Genomic DNA, 10,391 nt, shown 5'->3' on the forward strand with positions numbered 1-10,391 from the left:
TCCTTTAGCCCCCTCTTCTCGCGCTCTTCCTTATTGAGCGAGAAAAGGGAGGAAAACGAAAAAAGAAAAGAAAAAACCCCCAACGCCATCAAAGCTAGGAAAGGTCAGAGAGGCCCCCCTCCCCATTTTCTCTAAAGAGCCTCTCTGGTCCACATTTCGCAGTCGTTGACCGATCGGAACCCTAAATTCTTCCTTCTGGGTTTTCCATTTCTATACGCCTGTCGGCCTGGAAGACTAATTCTTTTACCCATCGTATTTGCCGATTTCCAAGCAACGGAAAAGGAGCAGAAACGCTGTTTCTTTCTTTCGTCTGTCTGACACCTGAGGGTTAGGGTTTGCGTGATGATGATTTGAAAATTGGAGGTCTTCCGCGGGGTTTCGCTTTCCAAGGTACGCTTGACTTTTTCAAGCTCTTCTATATTCTCTATATCGTCGTCTTTTTTGCTCGTTTCAAACTTTACTTGCTTTGCACGGATATGATATGCTTCCCATCATGTCATATATATGGGCACACACATGTGCGATGGTGGAGATTCTTGAATTGACTGTGACGAATATTGCTCTGATTATGTTTATGATTATGATATAATGGTTAGGGTTAGGGTTCAAGAAATGGAAGCGTCCGGAAACAATCCCGAAGTGGGGTACAGGAGACGATACGGATTGCTATCTGCTTCGAATATCATTCAGGCACCACTATCGGCGTTGTTGGAGTACTCGGGTCTTGTTCGTGGCAGGTCTAACCACCAAGAAGCCGAGGGTTTGATTCACGGACGCGTCTCTTCCCTCCATTCTCAGCTCGACCAGCCTACAACGAGCACCCCCAACCATGGGGAGGTCTCCATTAGGATAATCGGTGCAGGGGAACACGACCAACATGATGATAGGGAAGCCACAGCCACTGGATTGGTAGTTGGGCAGCAGCAGGGTGGAGAGGTCGCCGCTCCTAATGAAACGGCTGGGATGGCATCGGAGGGCCGGGAAGGAGATTCCACGATTGATCGTGGCGGAGTGGGAGAGGGAATTTCCCAATCCGTGAGCACAGGTGCTGATGGAGAAGCTGTGGATGGAAGCACGGCTAATGGGAGGGACTCTTCATACCAGAGATACGATATTCAGCAGGCTGCCAGGTGGATTGAGCAGGTCCTTCCCTTCTCCTTGCTTCTGTTGGTGGTCTTCATTCGGCAGCATTTGCAAGGTAATTGTTTTTTTTTCAACTTGTGTTTAGGAATATAGCTTATACTTTGATATTGCCATAATTCCGGTTGTTGTTACTTGTTAGGGTCTCTTCATTTTATCTAGCCAGAAAAAGATTTTGATGATTATTAGCTTGACCATTGTAGGAATTTGTTATCAAAATTGTATTTTTTTTTTTCTACATCCCCGAGTTGGGCAAACATGGAGAACTCTGTTAGATGAGATATTCATTTTATGTAGTTTTAGATGACCATTAGTTGACTTTAAGGAAGTTATTGCGGACTAAATGATAATTAAGGTGTGAATAGTCCGTAGGAGGCTATTGCTGTTGCTTATTAGCTAGCTAATTGCCCTTTCTGCTTCATTCATATGTTTTCTTGATGCAGTTTTAAAAATGCTTTTGATTTGCTATTTTTTCTTTTTCTTTTTCTGGGATAAAAAAGGCCTTACTCTCAGGTGGTCATTTCTTTTAACTATAAGAGGGTTTTGATAGAGTTATGAGTCTTTCTTTGTTGTCCGTACTATAAATATTTCAAATTAGAGAGTTTGCACTGATTAGGCAATCTCTGCCTGTGGGAAGAATTGAGGATGCATTTGCTTGCGTTACTTTCCACATCAAATACCGTCCTCAGGAATTAAAGAGGCGTTCTTGAATTTGCACGCATTAGGGTTTTCCTAATATGAGCATGTTTTAGCCCGCATTTTTTGGCCATTTTTCTTTTAGTTTAGTGACCTTCGCCTTTCTGCTGTGACTTACAGGTTTCTTTGTTACTATTTGGATTGCTGCGGTCATGTTCAAGTCAAATGATATTCTACGTAAACAGACAGCTCTGAAGGTACTGCATTTTTTAGAACTGTACTTCTAATTTTTTGGTAGGACTTCCTTTTTGGGATGAGAAAGTTCCCTTTATTAAGCATGTGTATTGTTTTTGGCTGCAGGGAGAGAGGAAAATCTCCGTTCTGATTGGCATTTCTCTTGCATTCACAATTCATGTGCTTAGCGTTTACTGGTGGTATCAGAAGGATGATCTTTTGTATCCATTGGTGATGCTTCCTCCAAAAGCTATACCACCTTTCTGGCATGCTATTTTCATCATTATGGTGAATGGTATGTTTTTCTCTGGCTATTTCTACGAGTTAATGAAATCAATATCATTGATATTATATCATACTATCATCTCATTTAACATGTTTCAGTGGATCCTTTAGTGGATATCAGTGTGAAGTGCTAAGAACATGGAAGTTAGTATAATAGTTTTAACTTTCTTCTGAATTTATATCTGCCTAAACCAAATGTTCACTTGAATGGTCTTCTAAACTCATTGAGTTCTCTTTGTGTTGCATATCTGAGGACGTGTAATTTTGCATATATAGGAAGAAAATTTTAGTTCTAGCTAAAATTCTATGAGATTGCACTTCTCTTGTATTGGACAAAGTTTTCCTCCAAGCTGGGATGGAGAACTTTCTCTAACCTAGTCTATAAACCATGTGTCATCTGCATGTGAGAAGCACCTTTTTTTTAATTGCAAGGAAAACTCTGTCCTCTTGTATTGATAGGCTGACCCACCCCTGTCCCTCTCCCTCCCTCTGCCCCATATTATATATTTGTCTTTTGCAAGTATGGGAATGAGTGATGTTGCTGTAAGCCTCATTTCAGATCTCCGTTTTGTCACATAGTGCATGATATTATTGAGCGCAGATGCTTCTTATGAATTCCTGTGTGTGTGTGCTAGTTTCTTCTGCAGCATTGCAATAGTCAGCTTGTTCTTTGTATGTGTGTGCATGCATGCATGCGTGCCTGCTAGTTTGTTCCGCAGCATTGCAATAGTTTCTTAGGTTGGTTTCTTTCAGATACCTTGGTTCGGCAGGCAGCAATGATATTCAAGTGTATTCTCTTGATGTATTACAAGAACAGCCGAGGCCGGAATTATCGTAAGCAGGTGAGGTAATAGAAAATCTGGCATTTAGCAAATTCAGTTTGGCTCTGTTTTCCTTGGCAAAAAATTGATTGAAACAAGAGGAAGCTGCTGAAAGTGCTTCCTTTTCTTGAGCATTTTGAATCATTTTTTCTTTTCTTATTCTTTCCATGAACTAAACAGTGTTAGATTAACATGATTCACATATGTATGCCTTTTATTTGCCATTAATTTCTGACTGTAGAAGCACATATTTTCCAGGGTCAAATGCTTACTTTGGTTGAATATTTGCTGCTACTGTACCGTGCCTTGCTGCCAACACCGGTCTGGTATCGTTTCTTCTTGAACAAAGAATATGGAAGTCTCTTTTCATCACTAATGACAGGGTTGTATCTAACATTCAAGCTCACATCCGTTGTTGAGAAGGTATTATTTTCTGTTGATACATTTTTTTAGATTATTCTCTGGTCTTTCTTATCTCTTCATAAGTATCGGCTTTCTGGCAAGAGTTCTCTTTCTTCACATGGCTATTATCTTCTCCTCCAACCCACTTTTTCATTTTGCCCTTTTTTGCTTGGTGATGGTCAGGTGCAATCATTCTTTGCGGCATTGAGAGCATTATCACGTAAAGAGGTGCATTATGGGGCTCATGCAACATCAGAGCAGGTAATGTGAATATCCTTTTCCCACGTACTCAGACAAACACATATAGACTCATGCAAATAAACATTTGCATGGTCTTCTGCTTCTTTTTATTTATTTTGGGTAAAAAAGGAATCATAGAAAAATACAATTCGTCTTATAAGAAAATTGGATGCAATGGAAAATAAAAAATTGATAACATTTCTGCTGCATACACGGGGAACTGGTTTGGTTATTCCATTAGCTGTTCTTTTACATTTCAATAACAGTTTGCCATGTGAATGGCCAAATGACCTTAAGTGTGCTGCTAGTCAATACTCCCTTAACATTGTCTCAGTATTTATGTGTGTATTAATAAAAAAAAGTATGTGTGTGTATGTGCGCACACTTGTATGCCACATGCTGATTCGAAGGGTTTTCTTGTTGCCTAACTAAACTGAGTTTTTCATTGATATGGTTGATCCAATGCAAACTTTTAGTCGAAGGATTACCTTTCTTTCTTTCTTTTGTTTTAATTTATGATTTAGAATTTAGTTCCTAGGGTGGCCATCATCTTTGTTCCTAATCAGTACTTTTTTGAACAGCTACAAGCCTTCCGCAGGGTGTAATGCTTGCTTAAATATTTTTACATTTTTTTTTGGGTCTAAGTGCTTAATAATACCTTGTCAAGTTGTCATTGAGCTAATTTTATCTGATAGCGTGAGATAGAGCAGTGGCTTAATCCTCGGTTTGGCCTGGGGTCCTTGCACAATTTTGCCGCAACTCAATCACTCATATGTTTCTAAGATTATTTTATTGTCTTAACCTATCAAACAAAATAATAATAATTTTCTTGTCTTAAATATAATTAGAGAATTAAATGCCTCAGGGATAAAGGCTGAAGTTTTGCCATCACACTTTAATATCAATAGACTTCCCTAGCCCCCTGCATTTTCTAAGATTTTAAGGTTTTCTGAATTTATTGGATATGAAACTTTACTGGCTGTCTGTGATTTTAAGTCGTAAAATCTGATGCAGGTTAACGCAGCAGGAGACATGTGCGCTATTTGTCAGGAAAAGATGCATGCCCCTATTCTACTTCGTTGTAAACACATCTTTTGTGAAGACTGTGTATCAGAGTGGTTAGTTTATTTTTGCCATTTATGTACTCTACACCGTTAAACTTTTCTTGCCAGTTTATTTTTATGGGTTTAGTCCGAACAATGGCTTTTTATTTCAAAACCCTTGTGGCCTAGCATACATCGTTTTAGCAACATCTGAGTAATATTTTCAGCTAGATTGTGGAATGGAACCTTGACTTAAGCGTTATAAGCCTTGAAATGCGCATGGCACCCAGTTGTATGGCCTAGACTGGTCTCAAGTTTAGACGATATGGGCCTTAAGCATGGTTAATTTGCCTGTGTTGTGGACATTAGAGTTAGTAGTTGGCCAAATGTATTGGGACTTGCTTGCTATGTCTATACTTGTGTTTAGGTTTGTGTTTTAAGTTCTGTTGTTCCCGTAAATGTTGTGTATTGTTCCCTTGGGGGGGTGCTATGATGCAATCATTTTGCTTATTGTTGTTAGGTCCTTTGGATGACTGATGGTCCTGTTTTCTCAGGTTTGAGAGGGAACGGACATGCCCGCTGTGCAGGGCTTTGGTCAAACCTGCTGATCTTAAATCATTTGGCGATGGATCGACAAGTCTATTTTTCCAGCTGTTCTAAATTCTTTTGCTGAAAACCGGGGAGTTTTTCTGCTTTGAAGCTTTAAATCTTATTCAAAGCAGCCTTCTCCTGATCTCTTCGTCTACAGAAGCAATTTGACTGTATTTTGCTCTGCCTTGTTCATGGGTTGCACTGGAAAGCTAATTGAAGTGCCTGGCTAGTGTTGAACTGGCAATATGTTCATATGTTGTACTGAGAAATGCTGAAATGTATGTAATGGGCCCTTAAAGCTACGGAGGAAGTTTTATGGAATGATATATTCATCCAAAAAAGAGAAAAAAGCAGAGGAAGTTGTTGTAAGTACTTATCATATATGTCATTGTTCATTTGCCATGAGTCAAAGTATTTTCCCACATTTTTTTTTTATAACCGTAGGCTCCATTATATCATTATCCTCCTCGAGGCATACATAATGTATTGTTTCTCAATTTCACAATTTGAAGTGTTTTTGAGAGGGACATCAATTCGTTTTGGGTTTACGGAACCATAAAAGTATCATGTGACCATAAAGCAGGAAAGAGAGGGGAAGGGGGTGGCACTGAATGCTACAAAGCAGTAGCAAATGAGGTCAATGCATGGAGGATGATGAAGTCAATTAGTGCAGAGGGAAAAATCTTGCGTTTTCCAAGTGTGTATTCCCTCTTTGGATACATCAATCATGATGGACCAACTAGCAATGTAGAGTGGAGTTTTATGCATTAAACCATGGGTCTGAATTGATTAGTTAGGTGTGTAATGTCAACCATGCCTTTTGCTTGATTGCTTGTATCCATTACCTTTTTATTCACCATATGTTGTATGGTCTCAGCAGATGCAATCTAAAATATGATGGCAAAATATAGTGCTTAAAAAAAAAAAAAAAATTGTATTTATGATTTTTTAGAAAGTCAATAAAATCCATGATTTGGTCAAGAATGACAAAGTTGATAACTAGTTCATCTAAGCCTGCCTAATTGGAAAAATAATCACAAAGAACAAATGCGAAGGCCACCCTTCAGTCCTCGATGGTAGGCGGCCTAGCCACCCTGGTTGCCAACGGAGTGGTTCGGCTACCTCCAAATCATTAAAACAGTTCTTCAATTTGGAATAAAACAGTTCTTCAATTTGTTTTTACGCAAGTATGCTATAAAACAGTCATTTTTTTGTTTTGGGGTTCTCTTTTATGAAATCAATTTGCTAATTTTGCATAAGACACACAACACTTCAAATATATATTTATCCGGGGCTACAATTAAGAACCCTACCTCTGTCATTTCCTCCTGTGAAATTGAAAAAAAAGTTGTTATTGTCTTCAGTATCTTCAAATATTGACAGATCTTGAGCAGAACTCTAGGCGTGCTTTAAGTGAGATGATTTTCCCGATAAGGTTCACTATTTCTGCTACCACTTGGGACTAAGAATGAAATTGATCTCCCTAGGTGCGTTTTCATTGGTCCACTCACTCAAAGACCCATAGTTTATGCATCGAGGAACTCACAGCATGACTCTTCTCCATCAATTTTCATGTGAATTTTTGTTTTGTAAGCAATGCATATCATCGAAATGCGGAAAGCAACACTAATGCACAGGATGTATACAAAGAGATTTCGCCAATAATGGTAGTTGCTACCAGTAGTCACTGCAAGAGCACAACCCGTCTTTAAAATGATGAAAGCGGTTCGAGTCTCTGACAACAATCTCCTTCTGAAGTAGATCTGAAGCTAACTTCATGAAATTATGGCAATCCACACAAATTCGGATGTTCTTATTGATTCTTATTACTCTCCCACCACAACACAGACCACCTTCCTTCATTATGGCAAAGGCTAAAGCTAGCTTCTCACTGTGATGGTATAGTTGCTCCTTTTTGTGCTCCTCTTCTATGTCATGCAAAGCCAAGCTTGTCTCTGGAACATACCCCATCTCCTCTAACTGCCCGATCAGTTCTTCAAGCCGCCTGCATATCACCTCCCTTTCTGGATGGCGTCGGCCACCAGACGCAAATTCATGCACCCGATTACCAATCTCAACCAAGCTTAATCCGGGCTCCTTTCTCACAACAGACCCTTTCATTTCATTCCTAATTAGGCCAGCATTATCAAGATCACCGCCGGAGAAATATATGTTTGACATTTGTACATAGCTTAATGAATTGCCTGGCTCCAACTCCTTCAGTTTATCTGCAGCTAGCTTGGCCAACCTTGTCTCACTGTGCTTCCTACATGACCCAAGGAGAGTGCTCCAAATTACAGAATCAGGCTCCATCGGCATTCTATTTATAAGTTCCTCAGCCTCAAGAAGTCGGCCGGCTCGCCCAAAAATGTCAACCATGCAGGCATAGTGATCAAGTTGAGGAGCAATACCATATTTACCAAACATAGAATCAAAGATTTTGATTCCTTCATCAACCAGTTCAGCATGGCTGCAAGCTGTGAGGAGAGCAACAAAGGTGGTAGGATCAGGTTGGATATCCATTTGCGAAAAGAGTAGCAATGCTTTTTTAGCTCTCCCATGCAAGGCATACGCTTTTAGCATTGAGTTCCAAGAAATCAAATCACGAAATCCCGTTTCATTAAATATTTGCTTAGACAAAGCAATGGAGCCACACCTAGCATACGCATGGATCATGGCATTTGCAAGTACAGTGTCACCTTCAAACCCAGCTTTAATAACTTGCGAATGAACTGTCAAGGCATGCCGTTCGGTCACAAGGCCTGCACAAGCTTTCAAGACAATTGAGAAAGTATACCAATCAGGAGCTAAGTCCTCTCGAAGCAATTGGCGAAACAGGAAGAGAGCTTCTTCTGGGTCACATTCTGCAAATGCCACTATAATGGCAGTCCATGAAACAATATCTCGACAAGAGTTTGTCTCCATGAAGAGCCTATAACAGTTGGCAGTACCTCCGCCAAGATCGGAGTAAGACTTAATTAATGTGGTTGTTACCTCAATTTCTGACATAAACCCTGTTTTGATCGCGAGACAGTGCAACTGGAAACAAAAATAGAGACCAAAATCAACATCATTGTTAGTGCTTCCACCCAAGGAAGCAAAGAGGCTGAGAAGCGTGGCACGATCAAACCCAATTCCGTCACGGTGCATTTGTGAAAAAAGACTGATAGCTTGGGCCCCAAGCCCTCGACACTGAAATCCTGCAATCATTGAATTCCAAGAAATAAGATTCCGGAACTCTATGGTCTTGAACACGCTCCACGCCTCATCCCTATCAAGATTATAAACACCATAAACAGAACTCTTGCTATACATGGTAATAAGAGCATTCGCAACATAAACACAAGCATCCAAAGACATTTTCAACGAAAGCGCATGTACCTGCAGGCCACGCTCACCATCCCTCTCACCACACGAGCTAAGAGCACTTGCCACCGCAAACTCATTCGGACGGAAGTCCACCAACATGCCCGAAAATAGACGAAAACAGTCGTCGGTTCGCCTGTGTTGCGCGTACCCAGAAATGAGAGCAGTCCAAGAAACAAGGTTTCTGTTGGGCATTTCATCAAACAGGTAGTTGGCAGAATTCAAGTCACCACATTTGCAGTACATGTTGATGAGATGGTTAGTGACAAAGAGGTCAGGCGGGTTGACGGGGTTGTTGGAAAGCATGTGGCGGTGCAGAGAAATGCCTTCTTGGAGGCATTTGTGGCGAGCACATGCGTGGAAGAGAGTGGCATAGACTTGGAGGGAGTGAGGCGGAGTGAGGGTGTAGAACAGTAGGAGAGTTTCTTGGAGCTGGCGTCGCGTGTCGTGTACGCGCACCTTCTCGAGAAGATTGGTGGCTTCGGCCTTGAGGCTACACGCTGTGGGAAGATTGGCCGAACGGAAGTGTCGGGAGAAGACGTACCACGCGGACGTGGTCGGGCGTGGCATCACGGGATCCGATGATGGGGTTTCAGGAGGCAACTAAATCAGCAGTAGGCAACAAACGATGATGGGGTTTCAGTAGAAACCCCTAAATCTTCGCCAAAGTTTCAGCTACCCAACGACAAGGGGAGAAATGTCCTCCTCTCGCAGTTTGCTTGAAGCTGAGCAAAACATGCAAAACCCAAATCTCCCCTCACATAAAAGTAAAAACCCACAATGGCAGGACCATTAAAGACCCCAACAAACAATAAACCACCCACCAGAAAACACATAAAGCCCTAGAATCTTCAAGAATATCATCATTTAATTGGTGGGCAAGATCACAGTAACAGCTCGGCAACAACACCGACCCAAAATCACAGAGTCCCCGAAGGGCCTGCATTCCGGCTAAATCTGGAGGATATCACTGAGCTAGACGTAGTAAGACTTTGAGAGAGCAAGGACTAGTAAAGGAGAGACCAATAGGTCACAAGTCGGAAAGAAAAACGAAAAATTGTTGAGAAAATCTGAGAAACGAAGGCGATAAGCATCTATTAAAAAAAGACAGAAAGACATATCAAGAACGAAAGTAGTAAGAAAGAAGGAAAGAGAAAATACCGGTCCTAATTAATTCTACTATCAAATGTGAATGCTTTGATTTTCATATGCAGAATAAATAAATAATCATTTTTTATTTACAGGTGGTTAAATACACTTACTTCTCGAATTAGTGCATAGGGAAAAATCTTGCTTTTTCCAAGTGTGTATTCCCTCTTTGGATACATCAATCATCATGGACCAACTAGCAATGTAGAGTGGAGTTTTATGCGTTAAACCATGGGTCTGAATTGATTAGTTAGGTGTGTAATGTCAACCATGCCTTTTGCTTGATTGCTTGAATCCATTACCTTTTTATTCACCATATATTGTATGGTCTCGGCAGATGCAATCTAAAATATGATGGCAAAATATATTGTGCTTAAAAAAAAAATTGCATTTATGATTTTTTAGAAAGTCAATAAAATTCATGTTTTGGTCAAGAATAACAAAGTTGATAACTAGTTTAACTAAGCCTGCCTAATTAAAATGA

General features: G+C 40.5%; 2 protein-coding genes across 3 annotated transcripts; one reads left to right on the forward strand and one right to left on the reverse strand.

Moving 5' to 3' along the window:
* Nucleotides 1-5,797, forward strand: LOC132191737 (RING/U-box superfamily protein). 2 transcript variants are annotated; one of them, XM_059606827.2, is made up of 9 exons: nucleotides 1-390; nucleotides 597-1,198; nucleotides 1,957-2,033; nucleotides 2,137-2,305; nucleotides 3,049-3,137; nucleotides 3,375-3,539; nucleotides 3,702-3,779; nucleotides 4,773-4,876; nucleotides 5,356-5,797. In XM_059606827.2, exons 2-9 carry the CDS (start codon nucleotides 613-615, stop codon nucleotides 5,459-5,461), a joined length of 1,374 nt encoding a protein of 457 aa, XP_059462810.1. In that variant the 5' UTR covers nucleotides 1-390; nucleotides 597-612; the 3' UTR covers nucleotides 5,462-5,797. The 2 variants fall into 2 exon arrangements, with proteins under 2 accessions (XP_059462810.1, XP_059462811.1); XM_059606828.2 differs by having other exon boundaries at nucleotides 603-1,198.
* Nucleotides 5,798-6,934: 1,137 nt separating this feature from the next.
* LOC132162006 (Tetratricopeptide repeat (TPR)-like superfamily protein) lies at nucleotides 6,935-9,907 on the reverse strand. The gene has a single exon (XM_059572249.2). It carries the CDS (start codon nucleotides 9,326-9,328, stop codon nucleotides 7,067-7,069), a length of 2,262 nt encoding a protein of 753 aa, XP_059428232.2. The 5' UTR covers nucleotides 9,329-9,907; the 3' UTR covers nucleotides 6,935-7,066.
* Between the last annotated feature and the right edge of the window lie 484 nt (nucleotides 9,908-10,391).

Source organism: Corylus avellana, chromosome 10 (assembly GCF_965113065.1).
Source record: "Corylus avellana chromosome 10, dhCorAvel1.hap1.2, whole genome shotgun sequence".
NCBI classification, from domain to species: domain Eukaryota; kingdom Viridiplantae; phylum Streptophyta; class Magnoliopsida; order Fagales; family Betulaceae; genus Corylus; species Corylus avellana.